Source organism: Oryctolagus cuniculus, chromosome 15 (assembly GCF_964237555.1).
Source record: "Oryctolagus cuniculus chromosome 15, mOryCun1.1, whole genome shotgun sequence".
NCBI classification, from domain to species: domain Eukaryota; kingdom Metazoa; phylum Chordata; class Mammalia; order Lagomorpha; family Leporidae; genus Oryctolagus; species Oryctolagus cuniculus.
In genome coordinates, this window is record NC_091446.1 from 65,149,746 (window position 1) to 65,176,587 (window position 26,842).

Here is a 26,842-nt window from a genome sequence, read left to right on the forward strand (position 1 = left end):
ACAGTTAAATGCTCTACTACATTCTCATTGGGTATGTGGCATGGGTAGGTCAGATAAGACCTCTTTCTTGAGCCAGCATTATGGCATAACAGGTTAGGCCACTGGCAGCAATGCCAGCATCACATATGGATGTTGATTTCAGTCCTTGCTGCTCCACTACTGATCCAGCTCCCTGCTAATGCACCTGGGAAAGCAGCAGAAAATGGTCCAAGGCCCTGCGCCCCTGCACCCCTGTGGGGGACCCAGAAGAAACTCCTGACTTCTGGTTTTGTCTGGCTCAGCCCTGGCCATTGCAGCCATCTGGGGAGTAAACCAGCAGATGGAAGATCTCTCTCTCTCTCTCTCATCTCTCCTTTTCTCTCTGTAACTCTACCTTTCAAATAAATATGTTTTAAAAGATTAATTAATGAATTGATTGATTTGAAAAGTAGAGCAACAGAGAGAGAGGGAGGGACAAGGACATAGCCAGATCTTCTATCTGTCAGCCTACTCCCCAGATGTTCAGAACAGCCAGGGACAGGCCAAAATGGGGAGCCAGGAATTCTATCCAGGCCTCCCACATGGGTGACAAGGGACCCAGGCTCTTGGACCACCACCCAAGCACATTAGCAGCACACTGGATGGGAAGTGGAGTAGCGGCGACTTGAACTGGCACTCTAGTATGGGATGCTGATATCATAAGCAGTGGCTTAAGCTGCTTCATAGTGCTGCCCTCTGGAGATAGGTTTAAAGGTTTTTATTGTAATGTTCAAATTTATATTTAAAGCCTATTTATTTCAAAGAGAGAGAGAGAAATCTCCCATCTGCTAGTTCACTCCCCCAAATGCCTACAACATCAGGACTGAGCCAAGCCGAGGCCAAGAGCCAAGGACTCCATCTGGGTCTTTCACAGTGATGGCAAGGATCCATGTACTTGAACTGTCCTCTACTGCATCCAAGGTGGGGTGTTAGCAGGAAGCTGGACCAGAAGCAGAGGCACGACTTGATCTTAGGCAATCTGATATGAGATGCGGCAGTCCCAAGCAGCAACATAACCCTCTGTACCATGAAGCCTGCCCCTGTATTTTAAATTTCTAAGCAGATTTTCCCTGCTATATCAGGTTTATGATGTCTATTCCTCAGATTTGTGAGGGAAATAAATTTTGTGGCTAGCTATGAAAAAATTCCTGAATGTATATGGATTGGGGAAAGGCATAAGAAAGTACTTTATTTCTTCCAGAGCGAGTTATTTCTTCAGTAGCAAATATAAAAGATCCTTAAATTACAATTCTTGGGTGATTACTCCTGTAACAACATCCTCACCACAACTTCCTTTCTTAAAGACTTTTATCACAGCTACTTTGACAATAGGAGAGATGTTGCTTCTTCTCTCTCTTCAACATGCAACACATGTTGAATGAATGCTAAGGAGGGGTGTAACATTAAAAGTAAAACTTGCAGGCTGGTGTTGTGGCATAGCAGGTAAAGTTGCTGCCTGCGATGTCGGCATCCTGTGTGGGCACTGGTTCATGCCCCAGCTGCTCCACTTTCAATCCACCTCCCTACTGAAGGTCTGGGAAAAGCAGCAGAGGGTGACCCTAGGATTTGGGCCCCTGCCACCTACATGGGAGAGGTACATGAAACTTCTGGCTTCAACCTATCCCAGTGTTGGCCATTGTGGCCATCTAGGGAGTAAATCAGCAGATGGAAGATCTCTCTGTCTGTCTCTGTCTCTCCCTGTCTGTAATTCTGACTTTCAAAATAAATAAATAAATCTTAAAAAAAAAAAAAAAGCTGGGATGGATGTATGGCATAGCAGTTAAGTCACCATTTGTGTGCCTGCTTCCCATATCTGCATGCCTGGGTTTGAGTCTTTGCTCTACTTCTGCTTCTAGCTTCCTGCTGGTGTGGATTCTGGGAGGCAGAAGGTGTTTGCTAAAATACTTAGGACCTGGCCACCCACATGGGAGACCTGGATTGAATTCTCAGCTCCAGCTTTGGCCTGGCTTACCCCTGACTGTTGAGGGCATTTGGGGAGTGAACCAGTAGATGTCTATCTTTTTCTCTGTCTCTTTGACTTTGCAATGAATGAATAAATGAGTACATTAAATTTTTTTTTTTTGTAAAATTAAAAGTTACTTTCTTTTCTGTTTCAGTCTTTCAGCTGCATTTCCCATGGATAACCATAGTCAAGTATCTTGGGATACTCTTTTTTTCAAATGAAGCTTGAGTGTTTCATTTCCTGTTCTTTCGTGGGAGAATGCCTAATTTATAGAGGGGAATAGAATCCTTTGAAGTCTTATGTTGACTAAGAGGGCAGTGCTGGCTAAGAAAAACTCCTGCCTAGCATTGAATAAGCTTGATGGGAGCAGGGTGGATATACTTCTGGTAGGAAGTTGTGGTGATAGAGATGAACTCAGGTAACAGATCGGTCACTTGGAGATCACTATTTTTTTGCCACAAATCTTGAATCATTTAGGTGATTAATATGTATAGTTTGTAAACTTTAATATGCATATTAATATTAACTCACTAATATAATTTATTTACAGTCTCTTTAAATTTACAAAATACTCAAAGGTAGGTGTTTTATTTTCTCAGAAGTTTAAGTGCGTATACGTAGACGGCACTCCTTTATGTTTCTTACTGATGGTGATGGTGATGACAGCAGACTTTCGTGTGTGGTCACTTAGGTCATTATTACTGTAACACATATATGTAACATATATAACTTCATGGCAGCAGGAGTGGCCATGAACAGAATCATGATAAATGCCTTCTTTGTCCAGCTTTATAATGGAGAAAGTTATAGAAATCAACGATCATAAAAAGAGCTTTAGAGAGAGTAGCTGAATTAGTCATTCTGGCAGGTGAGCTAATATTTCATTTCTACAGATTGAAAGATGAGATTAGTCTGAAGTTTGCTTTTCCATAACTTAGTGGATTTGAGATATAAAACGAGTCAGATTCTTTATATTTTCCTAATGGTTAGAGCCTGAAGTCTTTGAGGGGAGGTTTTAGGGGCAGTGATCGTCCTTTGTGATACACTCTGTGGTTGTCTTTTTATTGCTGTTTTGATACTCTTGTTGAGGATCTTTGTTTGCAAGGAAATAGTTCAGATGAAAAGCGGAAATTTATAGAAGCAGCAAATGGTACCCAGCTGCTAGAACCAAGGCCAGGTCTCAGGGCAGGGAAGGCTCTGCCTCCACCTCTTGGTGGCTCTGTTGTGTCCTGCATGTCTATTTCACTGTTTGTATTGACGTTACTTGCCGGTTCTTCCTCTGGCTTTGACCTATCGTACATAGCCTAGGCTTAATAGGACTTTCTAGCCTAACATTGTGCCACTGGGTGACCACATTGTGTTTGAAGTACAGACTGAAGATCACCTGGGAAGGCTGTTAAAAATGTGCATCTACGGAGCCTGTCCCAGACAAACTCTTTTGTATTTAAAAATAAAGGTAACAGGTGACTTTCATTCACATTGGGCTTTGAGAATCCCCAGAAGTTAATTGAGTTCCTTGGCTGACTGTGGGTATGTTGTCTTTGAGTTAGATAATCACCCCATTCAATTCATTATGCCAAGAATTGGGGCTTTTGTGATACAAACATAAGGAAATACATTTAGTTGCTTAAGAGTGAGGGCTCTGAAGTCACAGTGCTGGATTTGAATCCTGCCTCCATCAAAATAAATAATGGAACCTTGGGTAAGTTGTCCAGTCTAGTGCCTCAGTTTTGTTTTTTTGAATAATACTGTATGTACTGTATGGGTTGTATACTGCTTCTGGTGGGGATTAGATAATATGAGTGCTTGCAGTAGTACCTGGCAGAATTAGTATTCAAAATGTAGTATGACTACTTCTTCTGCTGTAACTACTTCTCAACAGACATGATTGCAGAGGCCCACTTAGTTCCAGAGCAAACATCGTTTTCAGAGGTGCCAGGCTCAAGGTGCAGTTTCCCTACTAAGGATTGATTGAGCTCAGCTACAACTGAACTTGATTGAGCTAGTCTCACCTGAATTTATATCAAATATTTTAAGTAGGATAACACAATTTGAATTTAAATAACTAATTTCTTAAGAGCCAAGTAAATAAAGCACTCTTTTTGTATTTGTCTCATGTTTATTTTTAAATAACTGTTTAAAAAATTTTATTTAAGGTATACAAATTTCATGTATTTCATATATACAGATTCAGGAACATAGTGATACCTCCCACTCTACTCTCCCTCCTGCCCACACTCCTACCCTTTTTACTCCTCCCTCTCCTTTTTCCACTCTTAATTTTTAAAAAGATTATTTTCAGTTTACTTTATATTCATAAAATTAACCGTGTACTAAGAGTTCAACAAATGATATGAAGAACAATGCTCCTCAACAGTTGAGACAAGGGCTGTAAACAATACTCTTTTCAAGGTTAATCTCTAGCAATTTGTCATCTTTCGCATTTGATTAGTCATCTCAATGCAGTTAATATTTGTATGTTATAAAATGTGGTTTCTTGGGCCGGCGCTGCAGCTCACTAGGCTAATCCTCCGCCTTGCGGCGCCGGCACCCTGGGTTCTAGTCCCGGTCGGGGCGCCGGATTCTGTCCCGGTTGCCCCTCTTCCAGGCCAGCTCTCTGCTGTGGCCAGGGAGTGCAGTGGAGGATGGCCCAAGTGCTTGGGCCCTGCACCCCATGGGAGACCAGGAGAAGCACCTGGCTCCTGCCTTGGGATCAGCGCGCAGTGCGCCGGCCGCAGCACGCCAGCCGCAGAGGCCATTGGAGGGTGAACCAACGGCAAAAGGAAGACCTTTCTCTCTGTCTCTCTCTCTCTCTCTCTCACTGTCCACTCTGCCTGTCAAAAAAAAAAAAAAAAAAAAAGTGGTTTCTTCTCTCTAGGGGGAAAGGAGATTCTCCAGAGGCTCGTGCATTGGCCAAACAGGTAGCCACTGCTCTACAGAACCTGCAGACCAAAACCAACAGGGCTGTGGCCAATAGCAGACCTGCCAAAGCAGCCGTTCACCTTGAAGGCAAGATTGAGCAAGCACAGCGGTGGATTGATAATCCCACAGTGGATGACCGAGGAGTTGGTAAGGGCATCAGAGCACTTAACCTTCATTAAACTAGTCTCAGTGCAAATCTGCACGTTGTTCCTAGGTGTCCTGTAACATCGGTAATTAGATGCAGAAAGGGTTTTTCAACCACTGGTAAGTCAGTCACTTTTTTTGAGCATGATTCCATTTGCAAACATAGCCAATGAAACTCCTGCGATTTAATCAATAATTATTGAAGGATGATTTTGCTGAGGGGAAATGGAAAGGTCCTCATGTTGGAGTTGAAACTTTGATCTAATTGTGATCACTCCTATGTGTATTTCCATTCAATAGTAAAACACCCAGTTAAATATCAATTTTGAAAATGAAGGCACCTGATTGCCAAGGTTACTTCAGTTGTCAGGGTATCACACAGTCACCTAGAGAATTTATAACCCCAATTTGGATTATTTTGGAGACTTTTAGAATAGCTATGTAAGAACTTAGATCATTTTATGACAGAAAGCCTGTTGAAGCTGAAAAGTCTGTTTATTCCATTTGCTATTTTCGTTGGATAAAAAGGTCGGTTTTTAAATTCGTGATACTACAATGTTGGTGATGCACTAGGGAATTGGGTAGATGTGTAATTTACTGGTGGAGGAGCAGATTGAAACAAACTTTGTGAATAAAGCTATGAAAAAGTTTATACCTGTTAATTCTGCAATTTGACTTTCAGGGATATTTTTCTTTTTCTTTTTTTTTTTTCAAGATTTTATTTATTTATTTGAGAGGTAGAGTTACAGACAGTGAGAGAGAGAGGCAGAGAGAAAGGTCTTCCATCTGCCAGTTCACTCCCTAAATGGCTGCAACAGTCAGAGCTGAGCTGATCCGGAGTCAGGAGCCAGGAGCTTCTTCTAGGTCTCCCACATGGGTGCAGGGGCCTAAGCACTTGGGCCATAGCAGAGAACTGGATTGGAAGAGGAGCAGCGGGACTTGAATTAGCACCCATTATGGGATGCTGGGCCACAAGTGTTGGCTTAACCCACTACGTCACAGTGCCAGATCCCAGGAATATTTTTCTAATAAATAATTATAGATGTTTCTGAGGAGATAGATATAAGAATGTTTATGAACAGCACAAGTGTAAAGTAATTAAATTACACAGATTTTTACAGCATGATTTTTAAAGATAAAATGCTCATGTTAAATGGAAAGAATAAAGGAATAAAAAATATGGGGCTGGCGCTGTGTTGTAGTGGGTGAAGCCACCGCCTGCAGTACTGACATCCCATATGGTAGCCAGTTCGAGTTCTAGCTGCTCTCCTTCCTATCCAGCTCTCTGTTGTGGCCTGGGAAAGCAGTAGAAGATGACCCAAGTTCTTGGGCCCCTGCATCTGCCTTGGAGACCTGGAAGAAGCTCCTGGCTCCTGGCTTTGGATCGGTGAAGCTTCGGCTGTTGCGGCCAGTTAGGAAGTGAACTGGTGAATGGAGGACCCCCCCCCCCCAATCCCTCTTTCTGTCTGTCTCTCTCTCTCTCTTCCTCTATGTGTAACTCTGACTTTCAAATAAATAAATAATCTAAAAAATAAATACATTGTATATATAGGTATATGGAATGCATTAAAAAAGACTGGAAGGAGATATTCTGGTATATTAATCGCTAAGTGATGGGATTATGGGTGCTTTGTTCTTATTGATGCTTTTCTGTGTTTCCCTCATTTTTTTTTTTTTTTTAGGGAACCCACTCCATTTCCACCAAATGTTAACTTAGTAGAATGGCGCTGCAGTTGTTTGTCTGGGTCTCTGTGAGCCTCACTGTTTTCCTCTTGGTTCAGGCCAGGCTGCCATCCGAGGGCTTGTGGCTGAAGGGCATCGTCTGGCTAATGTCATGATGGGGCCTTATCGCCAAGACCTTCTTGCCAAGTGTGACCGAGTGGACCAACTAACGGCCCAGCTGGCTGACCTGGCTGCCAGAGGTGAAGGAGAGAGTCCTCAGGCGAGAGCACTTGCGTCTCAGCTCCAAGACTCCCTGAAGGTACAACTCAGGAGCACATATTATTATTATACTTCTAATGCCTGCCATTTCCTGGAATTAGGTAAAGTGAAGAGTGTGACCAACAATAGAAGGAAGTCTGAGCTTCTTGGAGAAAAGCACATTGAAGTATGGTAGTGACTGAAGTTGTGTTTGTGAAATCTCACTCAATTGAGAGCTCTTTCAGGATTTTTGCTTTACCCACATATCACATGTACTTTCGTTTGTTAATATTTTTATTAATATGCATTCCTTTTTCAAATCTAAAACTTTATAATTATCCTGACATTATGGGTTTGAAACGTTATTTGTATTTTTTCCTCATAGCCTTCAAAAGAAACACATTATTGTTAAAATAAAAGCAATTGTCTGCTAACACTTGAAAGCATTTCAAACTTCACCAGCCAGTATCTGCCACTCACCTTGCAAAACACTGGAGGTGATGGAGACTTCTTTGTATAAATCCAGAAAACCAAAATTAGACTGTGACTGCTATGCATAAAAGCTTTTTTGTGTGACTTTTAATCCTCTTCATTAAACCTATAGTAAGAGATCAATTACATACATAAATAACTGAGTTTTTCTAGAAGCTTCATTGAAAAGTATTCCCATTTGTGACCTCTTTCCTCATAAGACAATACATTGCTTAGAAATATGGCACTGCCTCACTAAACAATCTTTAAAACTTCTGTGGTCATTGCCAGGCCCTGACACGCGAGGGATGGTGAATAACTCTGTATCTTAAGTCCTTTGGTTCAACTCCATGGTTCTCAGTTATTTCATGGAAGACACCAAGAAAAGAAGTAGATTCTTGGGTTGGTAGATTAGCCTCCAGGAACAGATGGGTCATGGCTTACTCTTTCTACTAGGCAATAATCTCTTGAGGGCCAGAGTTCACTAGGTCTGTGCTAGCTCAGTTCTTTATTGGTAGTTGACAATGAATGTTCACCTGGCTAGTTGCTCACCTGGCTTAGTTCTTTGTTGGGAATTGACAATAAGTATTCAGTGAGTGAAAGACTAAATGAATTTGTCAGTGAAGTTAGGATATTACTAAATACGCTTCTGAGCTGTTTCTGGACATTTTCATTTTTAAATAATATTTTTAAGGATCTGAAAGCCCAGATGCAAGAGGCCATGACGCAGGAGGTGTCGGATGTTTTCAGCGATACCACAACTCCCATCAAGCTGTTGGCAGTGGCGGCTACAGCCCCTCCTGATGCCCCTAACAGAGAAGAGGTGAGTAGCTGAGGTCTTCCGTTCCTTTTGTTGGCTACATACACACACACACACACACACACACACACCCATACCCAAAGGTTTTTGGTTTTGTTTTGTTTTGTTTTTAAGGTAAAATGTGATTACAGTGTATAGCAGAAGCAATGCAAGGGGGAAAACCAAGAATTTCATTTTAGAATACCTTTAATTGCTAGCAATAGAAGAACTGACCTACCATTAAATGTACTTTTTTTCTTTTAAATACCTGTCTTTATTTTGCTTTTATTTGTGATTTGATTTAAATAAATAAAAAGGTTCACACAGGTTAATTCAAAGACAGGAGCATTTGCTGCCTGGCTGAGAAATAACATGCTCTCCCCGTGTGTGCTGATCGCAGCATGAGATAGCACCTGGTAACACCACGAGGGCCTTTCTCATCACTTCCTGAGCCAGTCTTGATCAGCACTTTGCTCCCCTAATGCTCCTTTGTATCACTTATGTACGCTGCACGCAGACACAGAAAAATACAGCATTTAGTACTAAGTCATTCCTGATGCTGTGCTGCAAACATGATGTGTTATGATCCTGCTCATAGGCCTGACCTGGGTGATAAGGGCCAGAGACTGAGAAGGCCCTGATTAAACTTGCTAATCTCTCACTAACTGGAAATGAAAACGAAGTCTGCCCTGGAGTACCAGGCAGGGCAATGAGCATTCTCTCAGGAACCTACCATTGGATATTAAAACAGACAAAGTTTATTTTCATCGCATAACAAGGAACATGAAAGTAGGTAGCTCTGGCATTGGTTCAGAAAATTCATACCATGAAAGTTGGTGTCAATGTGGTTTTCTTGGCCTTTCACTCATGGTGTGGAATAGCTGTTGCACCATCACAAATGATACTCAAGGTAGAAAGAAATGAGGCATAGGAGTACTCCAGTTACAAGTGTCCATTTTATTAGGGTACTTTATTCTCCATACAGAAGTCAGGATAATTCTCTGAGATCATTTGATGTCATTCTACTCTAACCCTTCCAGTGGGTGAAGCCAGAGTCCTTACAATGAACAGCAAGGCCAGTGATATGCTCGTAAATCAACTCTCCAGAAATATAAAAAACAAAAGCCCTGATTGTACTGTCAGTTGATTTTAGTGATGTAAATCCTTCCACCCCAACTGAAAGCAGATTTGGGAATATATGGGCACAACTGGTTTTTATAAGCTCATTATTATTGTTTGTTTATGTTTGAAAGGCAGAGTTACAGGATGAGAGCGAGAGCAAGAGCGAGAGAGAGAGAGAGAGAAAGAAAGATTGGCATCTTTTATGCAATGATTCTCTCCTCAAATGGCTGCAACAGCCAGGGTTAGGCCAGGCTGAAGCCAAGAGCCTAAGACTCCATCTGGATCTCCCATGTGGGTGCAGGGGCCCAAGGACTTGGGCTATCTTCTGTTGCTTTCCCAGGCCATTAGCAGGGAGCTGGATCAGAAGTGTAGCAGCTGGGACTCAAACTGGAGCTCATGGGATGCTGGTGTCACAGGTGGCTGCTTAACGGATTAACTCTCTGCGCCCCAACGCTGGCCCCCGTGCTTCTTTATCCATATTGACCTTCTTCATTTGTACGCTTAGTGATCCTTTTACTTGTTGCCATTTCTCATCCTGGGGTCTTTGTGCTTGTTCTCTGTTCTTTGGACAGATAACTGTGTATTACTCATTTATTTTTTTTTTCTTTTTAAGATTTATTTATTTACTTATTTGAAAGGCAGATTTATAGAGAGGTAGAAGCAGAAAGAGAGAGGTCTTCCATCTGCTAGTTCACTCCCCAAATAGCTTAATGGCTGAGCTGCGTCAATCCAAAGCCAGGAGCCAGGAGCTTCTTCCAGGTATCCCACGTGGGTGCGGGGGCCCAAGCACTTGGGCCATCTTCTACTGTTTTCCCAGGCCATAGCAGAGAGCTGGGTTGGAAGAGGAACAGCTAGAACTCAAATGAGATGTTGGCACTGCAGGCGGCTGCTTTACCTGCTACACCATAGCATGGCCCCTCATTTACTTTCTTGAGCTTGAGCTCTCTACTGACCACCTAAAATAGCAGCCCTACTCCCAGGGGCTTCTTTTCTTTTTTCTTTAAGAAGTATTTCTAGCATCTTAGGAAATATAACAGGGTTTCATAGACCTTCATAGTTTTTTTTTAAGATTTATTTTATTTATTTGAAAGGCACAGCCACAGAGAGAGAGAGAGAGAGAGAGAGAGGAGAGTCTTGCATCCACTGGTTCACTCCTTAAATGGCTGCAACAGCTGGGGCTGGGCCGGACTGAAGCCAGGAGCTTCTTCTGTGTCTCTGACATGGGTACAGGGGCCCAAGGACCTGGGCCATCTTCTTTTGCTTTTCCCAGGCACATTAGGAGGGAGCTGGATTGGAAAAGGAGTGGCCAGGACTTGAACCGGTACCCATATGGGATGCCAGCACTGCAGGCGGTTGCTTTATCCATTATACCACAATGCCAGCCTTCTCAGGGGTTTCTTAATCTGCATAGCCTACTTTCCTCCTTAACATTTATCCATGTTTGACGTATTTGCCTCATTTTTTATTTATCTGAAATTAGCATGAAAGCTCCCTGCAGCAGGGACTTTGTTTTGTCATTGCTCTATTGTTGCGTCACTACTTTATTCCCAGTTCCTAGACCAATTCCTTGCGTATCTGGCGCCAGAACTTATCCAGGAAACCTTTGGCTATGTACTATTGACTAGAACTATGTCACATGGCCACCCTGGTTACCAAGGAATCTTGGAAAACAAGTATGAGTATTTGGTTTTCTAGCCTTTATAGTATTGGCAGCAAATGAGATGGGGTTAAATCAGGCCCAAGATAATGTAGAACTAGTAGGTGGAGGTTTGTGTTACTCTGATTTGCAAATGATCTTCATTTTCTTTCTCCAGTGTAGAGTACAAGGCAGTTCAGCTCATGGTCCCCCTAGGTTGGGATGATGTGCCATTTTTTTGTTGTACGTGTCTCTGAGATTCAGGCTATCCAGCTCTCCAACTGTATGCTGGACCTCTCCTACAGATGCTTCGTAGATTCCCCAGCATGTGTTGTTCTTCTGTTTTCTCTTGGAAATTTGTGAGTTGCCAGTGGCTTTTCTCTTCCCCTCATCTTCTCATACCAGTAAATAATTAAAGCATACTAATTTGGTCTTACAGGTATTTCTTGAATCCTTTCCATTTTTCATGATTGTTGGCATGGCTCTAATTCTGGTCCTTGTCCCTGCTGTCTGTCTGTCTGCATAGTTCTGACTGGTCTTTGAATCTGTCATGTGGCCACTAATAAAAGAAAAATACAAGTCTGACCCTGATATTCTCCTACTTTTAGACCTTTCTTCTTAAAATTTTTTCAAAGATTTATTTATTTTAAAGACGGAGTTATATATAGAGGGGGAGGACAGACAGCCAGAGAGAGAAAATCTCCCAGTCTTTGATTCACTCCCCAATAACCACAACAACCAGGACTGGGCCAGACAGAAGCCAGGAGCCAGGAGCTTCTTCCAGGTCTCCCACATGTGTGCAAGAGCCCAAACACTTGGGCTATCCTCTGCTGTTTCCCAGGAACATTAGCAGGGAGCTGGATCAAAAGTGGAGCACCCAAGACTCAAGCAGGAGCCCACATGGGGTGCCAGCATCACAGGTGGCAGTTTTACCTGCTATGCTACAGTGCTGGGCCCCCACTTAGACCTTTTAGTGGGCCTTCCCTTTCACATAGGATAAAGCTAGAGCTTTGTGTTCTGACTGCTAATACTCTTTCTTTACCAGTTTCCTATAAATCCTGCCTCTCAGCTCATGCTCTGGCAATACTTAAATGCTGTAGTTTCCTGCGTACTCTTTGATTTCCATGCTTTAGTTCTTTCTTTCTCTCTGCCTTATTATTTTCCCTTTCTTTTTCAACTATTTCCTCTTTTTTTTTTTTTTTTTTTTTTTTTCGACAGGCAGAGTTAGACAGTGAGAGAGAGAGAGAGAGACAGAGAGAAACGTCTTCCTTCTGTTGGTTCACCCCCCAAGTGGCTGCTATGGCCTGAAGCCAGGAGCCAGGTGCTTCTCCTGGTCTCCCATGGGGTGCAGGGCCCAAGCACTTGGGCCATCCTCCACTGCCTGCCCGGGCCACAGCAGAGAGCTGGACTGGAAGAGGAGCAACCGGGACAGAATCTGGCACCCCAATCGGGACTAGAACCCGAGGTGCTGGCACCACAGGCAGAGAATTAGCCAAGTGAGCCGCGGCGCTGGCCCAACTATTTCCTCTTAACCGCTGTTCTATTCTATGTATTGTCCCTTGCTTCCTGTATGGGTGAAGTACCTTTCCATTTGTCCCTATAATATTAGCGTGTAGTGTAGTGACTGCACATGGTGTAGTATAGTATAAATGCCTGTTTGTGGGCCCTTTGCCTGCACTAGGTTGTGAGCTCCTTGAGATGCAGATACTCATGTCTCATTCAACTTTGTATCGTCAGCGCCTGCTGCAGCATTGCTCAGTAAACTTTTGTTGAATGACAAGAAAGGCATGTTAAATAATTAATCAGAGGGCGCAGCAGCCATCGTCTGGACTTGTGATATCGACCAAAATAGGAAATAACCTGTAGGTGCAGAGTGTAGGACACCTGTTAACCAAACAAGGACTGAAGCCAGGACAAGAGGGCGAGGAGATAAGGTATTTTAGGGAGTGGTTCTGAGCATTAAATGGCAGGAACTCAGGTAGCTGAATCCAAACATGTGGCCAACATAAGGGAGAGACTTGAGAGAATACACACAGAATTCTGGCAATGAGATTGGCACGTCTAAGAAACCTTAGGGACTGTCTGCATTTTTCAGCCCTGGTGTTCACGTACAGGCAAGTGGAAGCTTGGTAGGAGGCAAAAATGGGATGAATTTGCCAGGCAGTTCCTGATGTGGTCTGGGTATATTGTAAACGTGACCCAGTGCTGTTTGATATATATTACTTTTTCAAGTATCAATTCTAATGTTATCCAATAAATGATGGAAGAGCTTTTATCATTTTAAGTAAGTTAGATAGTCCCTTTAGTGGTGTGCAACTTTGCATAATAGCCATGTCTAACCAAAAGTTAACTCTTAAGATATGAGAGTTGAATGAATTTTAAGTACATGGTTTCATATTTGGAGTTAATAAAAGTCATTCAACCAGGGCCAGTGCTGTGGTGTGGTAGGTGAAGCCCCCACCTGTGCTAGCATCCCTTATGGGAGCCAGTTAGTGTCCTGGCTGCTCCATTTCTGATCCAACTCCCTCTAATGTGTCTGGGAAAGCAGTGGAAGATGGCCCAATTGCTTGGGCCCCTGCATCCACATGGGAGACCCTGATGAAGCTCCTGACTCCTGGCTTTGGATCAGTGCAGCTCCGGCTATTGCAGACATCTGGGGGAATGAACCAGCAGATGGAAGACCTCTCTCTCTGTCTGTAATTCTGCCTCTCAAGTAAATTAATTAATCTTAAAAGAAAAAAAGTCATTCATCCTTTCCCTGTGTCAGGCCTGAGGGTGGGTGCCAGTTAGCAGTTTTCTGTGGAGGTCAAGTGTGGCGTTTTTACAGCCTTAATGGCAATGGGATGTCTGAGGGATGCTGCTCTGAGGAGGCTAGAAACCAGTAGGACTCTCTGTGGCTATTCTGGGCACACCCGGCTACCTATGGTAGAGCCCTAAGTGGGTTTGTCTGTCTTGTTCAAACTGGAGGATTAAAGCCTTTGGGGTATGGAGATTGTTCAGCCTTCCCATTCTGTGGGCTCCGTGTTTCAGAGTATGCAACACTGTGTGTCCTGACTGCACTTAATAAGCATTGGGTGAACTGAAATTCAAGGCTGTGTGTCCACGTGATGCCATGGCTCAACCTCTGAGGAGACATGTCAAGTGCAGGTTTGGTATTTGACTGTGGTTTCATTCTTAGGGTTTGGTGTCATCTTTGAAATCTTTGAGCAGTTGCTGTGTCTGCTTAAAGAGAGGCATTTTCCTGAATGGTGCATTTTATTGAAGTAAGTTTTTTTTGATGTGTTTGTTTTCTCAAGGTATTTGATGAGAGAGCAGCTAACTTTGAAAACCATTCAGGGAGACTTGGAGCCACCGCAGAGAAGGCGGCTGCTGTTGGCACTGCTAATAAATCAACCGTGGAAGGCATTCAGGCATCGGTGAAGACGGCCCGAGAACTCACACCCCAGGTTCGTTTTTGCCCACTCTGGATTTTGATGCTGATTGTGTAATATTCAGTACAGAAAGGTAATTACAGAATAGTTTTGAACATTTTTGAACACTTTTATTCAGATGGCAGTAGTAAAACCCACAAACACCTGTAGCGTCAGCCTTCCTGATCTCTAGGGTTGTGATTATAGCACGTTCTGTGTTAGGCATTTTTGTGCTTGAATTTTTTTGAACAATGATCAAATATGGGTTTTGAAAGTAGAAAAAACTAGTAAAGCACCCTCTCATCACACTCATATAATTAGGAAAATATTTGGTTAATTTTGAGAAACTGGTTTAAGTTTCTATCTTTCTTTATTATCTCTTTGATTTAACAGAAAAATCAGTTGTTTCCATAATTTATTTTATTTTTTCTAGTTAAGTGTACAACCAAGATGTATAATTAATTATATAACCAAGGTGGCCGGCGCCGCGGCTCACTAGGCTAATCCTCCGCCTAGCGGCGCCGGCACACCGGGTTCTAGTCCCGGTCGGGGCGCCGAATTCTGTCCCGGTTGCCCCTCTTCCAGGCCAGCTCTCTGCTGTGGCCAGGGAGTGCAGTGGAGGATGGCCCAGGTGCTTGGGCCCTGCACCCCATGGGAGACCAGGAAAAGCACCTGGCTCCTGGCTCCTGCCATCGGATCAGCGCGGTGCGCCAGCCGCAGCGCGCCGGCCGCGGCGGCCATTGGAGGGTGAATCAACGGCAAAGGAAGACCTTTCTCTCTGTCTCTCTCTCTCACTGTCCACTCTGCCTGTCAAAAAAATAAATAAATAAATAAAATAAAAATAAATAACCAAGGTATAACTAGTAAGTTTGGGAATAAAAGATTTGAAGCAAAGCCAGTTGGACAGGAATTAAAGCTCTATTAAGTGATTGATTTTCTTAAAAATATCAGATCAGCATCATTTACTGTGATGCTTCTGTAGTTTTTCTTCTATTCAAATTATAGGAAAATCCATTTTTTCATTGATTTATTCAGAAGATATTTCTTTAGTACTTGTGGTAACACTAGGAAATGTGATAAGCTTTACAAATATGTGAGGCTGGCTTACGTGGGGACTTACGGGGAGAAATGGAGAAAATAAGCACATCTCTTAATCAACTTTTGCCTATGTGGCGTGTTAACAGATTAACACATTAGATTCTCTTGAAAAGAGGGTTTCATCCAAATTTAAAAAATTTTTTTTCATAAAATATGAACGTGTCTAACTTTCTTTAAATATATCCATAAAACATGGGACAATAAGCACGGATTTCAGTATGAAATGGAGATTCCTAAAAAAGAATCAGAAAACTACTTATGCCACCAACTATGGAAAGAATGAGGACTTTGGAGACATACTTGGGTTTGAATCCTCTGTGACCTTAAGGCTTAGTTTCCTTATCTGTAAAATGGGCCTAATTCATTTCTAACTGATTATTTTGAGGAGTAACAGTGCATTGTGGCCGGCGCCACTGCTCACTTGGCTAATCCTCCACCTGCGGTGCCGGCACCCTGGGTTCTAGTCCCAGTTGGGGCGCTGGATTCTGTCCCGGTTGCTCCTCTTCCAGGCCAGCTCTCTGCTGTGGCCCGGGAGTGCAGTGGAGGATGGCCCAAGTGCTTGGGCCCTGCACCCACATGGGAGACCAGGAGGAAGCGCCTGACTCCTGGCTTTGGATCAGCATAGCGCACTGGCCGTAGTGGCCATTTAGAGGGTGAACCAATGGAAAAGGAAGACCTTTCTCTCTCTCTCTCTCTCTCTCTCTCTCACTCTCACTCTCACTCTCTCTCACTGTCTAACTCTGTCAAAAAACAAACAAACAAAAAAAACAGTGCATTGTATATGGCCTGCATATTAATGGGTACTCAGTAAATGTCATTTCCTTCTTCCCCAAGTGCTGTTGCTAAATTTTTTTAAGGATTTATTTGAAAGGCAAAGTTACAGAGAGGCAGAGAGAGAGATCTTCCTTCTGCTGGTTCACTCCCCAAGTGGCCATAATGGCTGAAGCTGCACTGAGCTGAAGCCAGGAGCCTGGAACTTCTTCCAGATCTCCCACTGGGGTGCAGGGGCCCAAGAACTTGGGTCATCTTCCACTATTTTCCCAGGCACTGCAGGCAGCGGCTTTACCCACTATGCCACAGCACCAGTCCCCTGCTGTTGCTAATTAGCTGGGACTTCTTGAGCAAGTCATTTAGATTTTGTGAGTCTTGTTTTTTGCATCTACAAAGTGAAGATATTGCCTGTCCTGTGTCTCTCACAGGGCTGTTGTGAGGATTCAGTAAGATAATAAATGTGGGAGGGAAAAGATAATGGATGTGAAAGCATTTTATTAACTGTCAACATGTATTTTTATTAATATTATTCCTAAATGAGTTTTGAGTAGGTTTTCCGTTTCTTTGTTAAGGGTGCCTCTTTAGATGGAAGAGTTGACATCCAAGGTTACATATATGTCAGTTTTGTACATGTTCTTCTGAAGTCTCATGTGAACATACATTCACTTTGTCACTTTTTTACCCTCTTAAAATCAAACCTTTGAGTGGAGGCCCCATTCTGAGAAGCTGTAAGAGCAAACCGAATGTGTTCAGTCTGACAAAGGCGGTTTTAGGTTTTCTGGCGCCACCTGGAGGCAAAGAGGGAGAAGTGTCTCTGAAGGTTGTATTTTGGGTGTGAGGGGTACTCGGGTGTTTAAATGTTGCGTTGTCATTGCCAGGTTGTCTCAGCGGCTCGCATCTTACTTAGGAATCCTGGAAACCAAGCAGCTTATGAACATTTTGAGACCATGAAGAACCAGTGGATTGACAATGTGGAGAAGATGACAGGTAGAGTTTTGTGTGCAGTGCTTGTTGTCTAATCCGTGAGGAATGAGTTCTGAGAAACTTGAGCAGGACCGGTTAAGTTACTCAGCTGTAGTGGGATAAAGGATCAGTCATGTGCTCAGCAGTGAACTTGGCCCTGATTAGGGCTGCCGAGCAGCCGCGGCTTCTGATTCAAGCTTTGCAACTTTGTCGGAAGAGAGACTCTTTGAGCCTTTTATTTTAATGCTGCCCTCCCAGTGTGATGTTTATGGTTACAGTTCCTATTTCTCTTTGAATAGTGTCTTTGCCCAGTCTGAGCCAGAGTTTGGTTTCAGAGGCTGGGAGTCGGTGTCTTTGGATACAGTAAGTCTCCCTGTCATTTTCAGTCGGTTCACATTTCAAGGAACCACAATAGCTACCATTTAATACAACTTGTCTCAGAGTTCCCTCCGACTTTATCGACCATGCTGTTTTTTAAAAAGGGAGAAACCAGCCACCCGCGAACCTGTGCCCGTTCGACTGAAGTGGCACCTCTGAATCTTCTTCATTCTCTGTGCAGGGAGGGATAGGCAGGAAGGGACGAAGCGCGGAATGTAGGCTCTTCCCTGCCTGTGCAGGACCTGCTGTGACAGGGGCTGTAGCAGCCAGAAATGAAAGTGGAGCTCCTGAGGAGTCTGAAGAGGTAACGGAAACCAGAGCCGCCGGTTAGGGTTCTTGGAGTTCTGCGCGTGGCTCACCTTGGGCACCACAAGCTGCCAACAAGCAACAGATGGCCGGGGAGTGAGACGAGAAGGGAGGAAATGTTATTAACAGATAACATGGTGGCGATGCGGTGCCGGTGTCAGACGCAATCCTTGCTTACTCCTGATGCTGCTGCATTGCCGGCTGTCTGTAGATGCGAGAAGGCCAGTGCCCATGGTTGGTATAAATGCTGCAAGTCCGTTTGGCTTCTGGCTGTGTCCTCACTGAATTTTTATACTGTGGTGTTCCTGGAAGTTTTTGACTGCATAGAAAAAACTTGGAGCTGAAGGAGAAAATTCTGGGTGTTACACTTTCTCAGGAGAAACCGGAGTGGACAACAGTGTTTTGGAGGCTCTGTTCTTGTAAAACAGAAACCAAATTCCATTTCTGTTCTGACAGGGCTGGTCGACGAAGCCATTGATACCAAATCTCTGCTGGATGCTTCCGAAGAAGCTATTAAAAAAGACCTGGATAAGTGTAAGGTAGCCATGGCCAACATTCAGCCGCAGATGCTGGTCGCGGGGGCAACCAGCATTGCTCGTCGGGCCAACCGAATCCTGCTGGTGGCTAAGAGAGAGGTGGAGAACTCTGAGGATCCCAAGTTCCGTGAGGCTGTGAAAGCCGCCTCTGACGAACTGAGCAAAACCATCTCCCCAATGGTGATGGACGCAAAGGCTGTGGCTGGAAACATTTCTGACCCTGGTAAGCAACAACGCATGGTGTGGTTCACCTCAGCTAGGTTAACTCAGGGAAGATGGTGAGAGAATATGTACCCTACAGCCACCAAATACAAGGCCTGTGCACAAAAACTATAGATGCCTAGTCTGTAGTCTCTGCAGTGTTGATGGGCTTGTGGTCAGCTAGTGTCTTCTGGATCATCTTCTCTTTGCTTCTTTAATGTTGTCTGGCTAAATAGCTCCTGGCCCTCTTCAGTCTTTATTTTGGAATTTTCTAAAAAGGTGCATGGCAACCAGTTTATCACCCATTTAGGTTATATAACTGGCATAATGTCTTTTATGCTATTCTCCTCTCCTTTTTCTCTTTTCTTATTTGAGAGGCAGTGTCACACACACACACACACACACAGATGGAGTGAGAAAGAGAGAGCACTCCCATATGCTAGTTCACTTCCCGAATGCACACAAAGACTGAGACTGGACTAGGCCAAAGCTGGGAGCTGGGAACTCAATCCAGTTTTCCCATGTGGGCAGCAGGAACCCAGTTTCTTGAGATATCACCATTGCCTCCCAGGGTCTGTATTGGCAAGAAGTTAGAGTCAGGAGCCACAGGTGGGCAGGTATGGAACCCAGGTACTTTGATATGGGATGGCTGTCCTAACTGCTAGGCTAAAAACCTGCTTGTTTTGGGATTTTCTTTAAATGTGTTTTCTTTGCAAACTGTTTTCTATTTCCATCCATTCTGGAAGGCTTTAGTTGACTTCTGGATCTGTTAGATCCTGCATCAAATTATCTGGATTTTCTTCAGCAGTAATTTGATCAATTTTTCCATGCTCCTAAAGCAGATATTAATTGGGGCCACTCCTTTGATTGGAATCACCTGAAATCCTTCTGGTTCCGAGCATCCAGTGTTTCTAGCCATTTCTATGAGTAGAATCCAGTCAGTTTGAAAGAGTGCTTGTCCTATTTACCCCCAACCCAAGCAGAATCTAATATCCTCAGTCTGCCATCACTAATGACAAGCTTAGTTTCCTAATTCAAGTTTCTGATGCCTTGACTAGATTCCAGAATTCCAGGCGCCTGGACTTGGCCGCCACAGCCCACTGTAAGGGTTAACATGCTGAGTGGCGAGTAGAGCCAAGGAGCAGGGAGAGAGGACTGCGAGGGACTCTCCATCCAGCCTGAAACTGACATCTCCCAGGTGCTGAGTCAGGCACACTTCCCTCTTGACTACCTCATCATAAGAGCGGGGATGGGGGCTGCCTGAGCCCCAAATGGCCACACCCCAGAGTCTCCTGAAGACTTGTTAAGCAGTAGCGCCAAGAAAACACCCGAACACGACAGGAACAGTTGGCTTGTGACACGTCCTGCCCTGCGCAGGCCCTGCCTTGCTCCCCTCCAGTCACTCCCTGTGTTCACTGGCAGCCTCACGTGCAGCTCTTGTTACTGGAAACCAGCCCTGCTGCACAGACAGTACTTCAGGGCACTGGGCTGCTCAGCTGAAAAGGAGGGTGTCTTGTTTTTAGGGCTGCAAAAGAGCTTCCTGGACTCGGGATACCGGATCCTGGGAGCCGTGGCCAAGGTCAGAGAAGCCTTCCAACCTCAGGAGCCTGACTTCCCGCCTCCCCCACCAGATCTCGAACAGCTCCGTGTAAGTCAACTCAGAGGGGTGGGGAGAACGGGGCCGCATGGTGTTGGGGCAGGAGCCAGAGAAAGATGGCCTGTATTCTAGAGCCTCGGTCGTGAGGTGGCTTGGCTCAGCCTTTACTTGGAGCCTAGTGGGAGGTGGATACGGACTTTGCATCTCAGTCTCGAGGTTTCATAATATGCATGGGTCAGTCAGTGGCTGTGGCACTGGCTTGCTGTGATGGGCAGTGAGTGACTGGAGCGGAAGAGCTGGCTTTGGTAAGTGTGGATGTGGTGAGTGATTGGTGGTGAGTGTGGTAACAGAACCTGGACAGCTTGTGGGGAGGAGACTTGGAAGTGTCCCTGGCTGATAATGGCAAAACCGAAGTGGTGAGTCTCATCCAGGTTCTTGCCTTCACTTAGCTTGTATTCTTTTTCTTTTTCTTTTCCCATGAATTAGGAAGAAGTTATTTGCAGATACAAATCCTAGAAACAAAGTACTTGTATTTGTTATATTTTGGTATTTATTCCAACTAACAGTATCAGAAATCCCTTGACTTTAGAAACAGCATATCAAGACAACCATTTGATTTACTTTCTTTGATTACTTTTCTCATACTTCGTATCAGTAGATGTTGTTTCTTAAGCTGGTAGAGGACCTAATTAGGTCTCCTGCAGGGAGCCGAGCAACAGTGCTTCCCTGCAGCCGGCACTTCCTTTCATTCTCTCCGTCTGGGCTGGTGGTGGGTGGCAGGGCCAGGGCAGAGAGCTACTCCTGGGGCATGGTTTCTCCTGTGATCAACAGATTGATGACATTTAGAATGAGGATCCTGGAGGCCATTTGGCTTAGTTTCCCTTCATTGACAGATGAGGAACCTGAGCCTAGGTTACTTGCCTTAGCGGCTGCCCTTTGATAAAACTAGAACCAGAACCCAAACTTGTATCTTGTGTGGGGATCTTTTTTGGGACCCAGTCCTGGATCCTGGTAGCGCTGCGTGTGCCTCCCTGGGCTATGAGCAAAGCAGTAGCTGCTAGCTTTTGTGGAGAAAAAAATAATGCTGCTGTTGAGCTCGAAGCAGGTGGTTCTTGTTGGTTCAGTGTGGGTGGTCTCAGATGGAGCGAATGTGGGTGGCTTTTCTAGGGATGCTTTCCAGAGGGAGAATTCTCGGGAAGGGGGTTAGAATAGTTGCTACAGCTTTTCTGACAACCCACTTTCTCTCCTTCTTAGCTAACAGATGAGCTTGCTCCTCCTAAACCACCTCTGCCTGAGGGTGAGGTCCCCCCGCCCAGGCCCCCACCGCCAGAGGAGAAGGATGAAGAGTTCCCTGAGCAGAAAGCCGGGGAGGTGATTAACCAGCCAATGATGATGGCTGCCAGGCAGCTCCATGATGAAGCTCGCAAATGGTCCAGCAAGGTAAGGAATGCGGCCTTTCTTGTTGAGAAGGGTGTTTTGTCAGAAAGGATGAATGAAGAAGCAGGCACCCAGCTAGGAAGAGGAATCCATCTGGGGACCCCTCTCTTTGGTTCCTCTTCTTAGCTGTGGTCTGGTGAGTTGTTCCTCGTGCTTGATGCGTTCTTCTTCCAGCAGCACAGGTGGAAGCTCAGAGGCCTGTGGTTAGAAGAGGGGTTCTTTTTGTCCACTGGAATGTCACCTGCTATGACCTTGGACGTGTGGGATTCTTTAGTAATTGCTTATCTTTCTTGGATTGCTGGATGCTTTTAGATGTTCCATTGCTCATTATCAGAGCTCCAGATCTGAAACTGCCTTCCGTGGCCTCTGCTACTGCTAGATGAAATGTTTGCATTTTCCTCCTCTTTTTTTTGTTAGAAGCAGGTAGATTGCTGTCTTGGAAGCCGTGTGCTTGGTCATTCCTCAGAATCGTCCTACCTCTCAACTCAAGAGAGCTCCAGGCCACCTTTAAGTCTGCAAATGTCAGTATTAATGTGGTTATTGAAAACCTGGATGCAGCAGTAGTCATGCCCCATGAATAAGTTTTGCCTATTTTTCCCCTCAGTGGTAGCTTTTCTAGATGAGAACAGAGTATTATTGCTAACCTTACAATGAAATGTAGTTTCAGTTCTCTGCTGTTTCTAATGTGACCTTGGCTCTTTATTTCCATCATCTGTTTGCCATTATTCTGTTCACATCCTCAAGTGCTTTCAAACTCCTATATTGGATGTACTTCCCAAGGGACTTCCTGCACCTGCAGTCGACCTTGGATTTTTCTCAGGCCTGGAAATTGACCTTGGTTTTTAACTTTGTTTTCCTGAACTGTTAGCTGTGAGCTCAAGTTCTAAGAAAGAATACAGACCTTACTGGTGTTAGACTTGGCCTGTGTAATTATTTCAAATGGCAGCTTTCCAACTCTGGATCCATGTCGCAGAGTCCTACTGCATGTGGGAGTGGGTGAGGGTGACAGTGAAGGTTGGTTTTACTCAAAGATTTTAAAGGAAATATAAATTTTATTGCAGTAGATCCATATATAGAATATGCATAAATTATAAAGATAAGACTCAGAAGGAGCAAACAGCCTTGACCTACCTATTTGCTCTTCTCTGTTATTTGTGGCTAGAAGTCCTGAGGTCTTCTGTGGTTTGCAGCATTAGGGGTTTGCTACCTTTGAGCTTTGTGAAGTCAGGAGCTGCTTGAACTGTGTTTGTGTTACAGCAGTGGTAGGGGTGGTGGAGAATGTTTGTCTACCTGTCAGTCTGTCTGTCCCTGGGACTTTGGAACTCTGAAACCTAGCAGCAGTAAGTTGGCTTCTCCTCTAAGAAATGGGGATGAATCTTGGTTGAGACAGAGCTTAGGCAAAAGAATTTAGATGGTACCCAAACATCTTGTTGATCCTGAATCCTTTTTCACCCTTCAGAGACGGGCTTTCTGTGAAGGATAAGGGTTTCAGGAGTGATAGCAAGTTCCAATAAAATCTCATTCAAACTCCTACTTTCCCTGTGGTTACAAATATGTAATATAAAGAATCTGTGTTTGCCATTCTCCATCTAAATTGTCTTCATTAGGGCAATTTGCTTTCCACCGTAGCCTGTTTTCAGCATCCAATAGCTCTGTCTTCTTGTGTTCTTTTAAACATGTAACTGTGGTGCTGAATTCATGTGCCTCTCCCTAAGGTTCCTGTGGCAACCGTGTTAGGCTCCTCTGAGGACTTCTCTGAGCTTAGCCTCAGACAGTTGCCAAGTCCATGTGTTATCCTGTCTGTGAACTGGGTATGTCAGATTTGAGGGTGAGTGAGACTCTCTTTTGTAACAGAAGAGAGACTGAGGTTGTATCCAAGGAGAATCTTTCTGAGTTGCTATATGTAATAAGAGACTGTGGAAGCTCTGACTCTGCGGGGGGAGAGAGAGCTGGTCTGGCATGTGGTCCCCCCCCCCACCAGGAGGTAAGAGGCTGGGCAGGGTTTACTTGTGACTACTTCAGCTGGGTGATCGTCGGGCACCTGATGTAGCCTCTTCACCCGCCGTTGTGTTTGTTTTCCTGCCTCTTTCCTCGTTTGGTATTTGGCTCCTCCAGCACGTATTTTTAAATTCTGGGACTTTTAACTGCTGAAGGAAGTAATCTTTCTGGCAGCTGTAGAGCTGACCCAACTCTGTATCCCAGAAAGACCCTGCAATCCACATGATCCAGCACGGTGTTCACACTGTTCTAGTCCGAGCAGCTTACATGAGGCTGCAAGCGTTTGCCCTCTCAGGTCCTTTTAATTATGCACTACTGTGTGGTTGTTTGGCTCCTAAAAATGTCCTGGTGTAAGAATTACTCTTGTCAAGTTTCACATTGGTAGGAAGTTTATTGAAAAAGATGCTACTTGCTTTCTTGGTATAAATATTTTTCTGTAAACCCTTGCGGCCGGCTGAGCTCCTTTTGTCACAGGGTGACTTGGGCTGAGAGTTGTCCCCTTTATGGACCTTGACTCATCTGGCTCCTGGAGAATATGCCGTTTCTTCCCCTCCCTAGGCGAGCTTTGGTTACTAAACCAGCTGAAGCTGTTTCCCAAATCCTCCTGCTCTTACTAACACTATCCCTATTTCTCGTCCTTCCCGCCATCGACAAAGCCGGGTATCCGAGCCGCTGAGGTGGGTATTGGTGGTGTAGCCGAGGCAGATGCGGCTGATGCTGTTGGGTTCCCTGTCCCCTCTGACATGGAAGACGATTACGAACCTGAGCTGCTGTTAATGCCATCCAATCAGCCGGTCAACCAGCCCATTCTGGCCGCGGCTCAGTCCTTGCATCGGGAAGCTACCAAGTGGTCTAGTAAGGTACTGCTCAGCACCCCCGGTTGGGGGCTGCTCCAAATGCATCCGGCCATGTGCAGCCTTGACACATTGCATCACTCCTGATCTGTGCGGGTCCTGTGAGTCTGAGCAGGGCGGGCATCTGTCTGTCTGCACCTTGTTGTTAGGACTGTCCTCACCACTTTGACAGGTCTGCTAATGCCAGATTGTTTGGGGGAAGTCAGTTGGGGCACTTTTTGAATGGATTCCTTAGTGACATTGTGGCCATTGTTGGAACTTTAAACCCCTTGGGAATCCTTGGATTATCTCTGAATGACTTTAAGGCTGGTAACCGTTGTCAATCATTAAAGGTCACCTGGCCTGATCATTGAGCTTTGCCTGCTCCCTGATGCCCTCTCACTGATGGCTCAGGCAGAGTTGAGCAGGGTGAGAGGTAGCTTTAGATGACAAGGTCTCTGGGGAGAACTGCTTGTTGCCTTGCACTTGGCTGTATGGCAGATGCTGGCCTTGATGGGAGCCCACAGGGAAAGGGGCTTTACCTACTGCTTGTCGGAGTATGTCAGTGGGAGGAGGCAGGAATGGGACACAGAAAGCACTCAAGGCTGCAGGACAGGCCTTGAGGGCTGAAGCAAAGCTAGTCTGGGGAGTAGGAGGTGGGGATAATCACATTACTCCCTTTAAAACCCTTTAAAAGCGGCATGTTGCAAGAAAGGCTTTGAGGAATGATGGGTAATAACTAACTCTGGCACTATGCTGTCTTCTAACCATGGTCATGAAATCCTGGAATGATCCCAGGACTGCACTGAAAGAAGTGGACCCAGCGGGCCTTGTCTAACACACCCCTCATCTCCTGACTCACTTTTGTACCTGTGTTCTCTTGGGCCTCAGTTACTGCTTGGTACCCATGGAGGTGTCTCAGAGCGCCCTGCAGTGGCATGGTTTGTGTATGCCTCACTGCATTGGGTAGAAGTTGATAAGCATGAGGGGAAAAATGAGTAGGGCCTGGCCTCTTGCATATTTTGGACATTTTCTGGTTCCCTTAAGTTTGACATTTTTTCATCCTAAAAGATGAGCCTTTGGTGGCATAAAATATCTGTGTGCTTCTTTTATTATGACCCATGAGGGTTTTAGTGAGCCAAAATCCAAATCTCAGATAAAGTGCCATTCGTTAGAGTGGGGGTTCTAAATAAGGACTTTAATTTTTCTGATTCCTCGCTTGGCAACCTGTTGCCAGAAGTTCCTTTAACTGGAGGCCCTACTAAGCTGAAGGGACTGAAGAACTGATTCTTGATCTTCCTTGTGAGAAATTCAGGTGACATATTCTTTTATGCTGAGAAGATACACAGGAGGCATTAGCAGAGGGCTGGAGCAGTTTAGATCAGAAAAAAACTTTTTTTTCCTCTCAGGCTGAGACTAGTTCCTTGGGATTTTACATTCCGGTTAAGCAGTGAGTCCTGAGCTGCTACTTGCAACAAGAGTGCAGATGAAAAGGATGATGTCAGCATCCAGAAAGGCTCCTCTCTATTTTTCCCCTCTTGCCAGCTCTACTGCTTCCCTCCCTATAAAAATGACAATGGCTGTTTAACCAACCCCTTGGCCCGGTGTCCATGTTATTGACATGATTAACCCAGGGATGCTAAGTGCTTGTTCAGTGCCGTGCCCGGGACACCCATGTTGCCCTTTCAGACTAACACCCAGGTCTTTCTTTTTCCAGTCGGAAGTCTGTGTCTGTCCTCTCACTGTTTGCCGAGGCAGTGCCCTGGCTCACTCTGTTTCTCCACTGCTCTCCGTATCACTCACGAACCGTCCTTCTATTCCCTTCTCTCCCTTCCAGGGCGCTGCTAGACTGGCAGGCTCCCTCTTCTGTTTTTCCACTTCCTTCCTTGATTTGGCCAGAGCGTGGGCAGACCTCATGCTGTATCTCTGCTTTTCCCTAGGGCAATGACATCATTGCAGCAGCCAAACGCATGGCTCTGCTGATGGCCGAGATGTCTCGGCTTGTGAGAGGAGGCAGTGGTACCAAGCGGGCACTCATTCAGTGTGCCAAGGACATCGCCAAGGCCTCGGATGAGGTGACTCGGTTGGCCAAGGAGGTTGCCAAGCAGTGCACAGATAAGCGGATTAGAACCAACCTCTTACAGGTACTTGGGAAAAGAAAAGAGGCTATGTGTGTGTAGAAGGTGTGGGAGGAAGAAAAGCAGGAAAGAAAACTGTGTGAACAGTGGTGGAAAGAAATGGCAGAAAGGGGAAATACACTAACACACTTGTGTATTTGGGGAAGACAGACTCAGGAACATTTATATCCTAATCAAATGA

The 26,842-nt window shown here is 44.9% G+C and overlaps 1 protein-coding gene across 2 annotated transcripts in view; it reads left to right on the plus strand.

Moving 5' to 3' along the window:
- Nucleotides 1–26,842, plus strand: part of VCL (vinculin) — a 131,466-nt gene that overhangs the window by 99,871 nt on the left and 4,753 nt on the right. The window contains exons 11-20 of one of the 2 annotated variants that reach the window (XM_002718405.5): nucleotides 4,860–5,050; nucleotides 6,829–7,028; nucleotides 8,133–8,261; nucleotides 14,292–14,441; nucleotides 17,153–17,261; nucleotides 18,378–18,680; nucleotides 20,182–20,306; nucleotides 21,510–21,695; nucleotides 24,347–24,550; nucleotides 26,464–26,667. In XM_002718405.5, the coding sequence (XP_002718451.3) occupies nucleotides 4,860–5,050; nucleotides 6,829–7,028; nucleotides 8,133–8,261; nucleotides 14,292–14,441; nucleotides 17,153–17,261; nucleotides 18,378–18,680; nucleotides 20,182–20,306; nucleotides 21,510–21,695; nucleotides 24,347–24,550; nucleotides 26,464–26,667 (1,801 nt within the window). The remainder of the gene's footprint in view (nucleotides 1–4,859; nucleotides 5,051–6,828; nucleotides 7,029–8,132; nucleotides 8,262–14,291; nucleotides 14,442–17,152; nucleotides 17,262–18,377; nucleotides 18,681–20,181; nucleotides 20,307–21,509; nucleotides 21,696–24,346; nucleotides 24,551–26,463; nucleotides 26,668–26,842) is intronic. The other variant, XM_002718406.5, reaches the window with a different exon arrangement.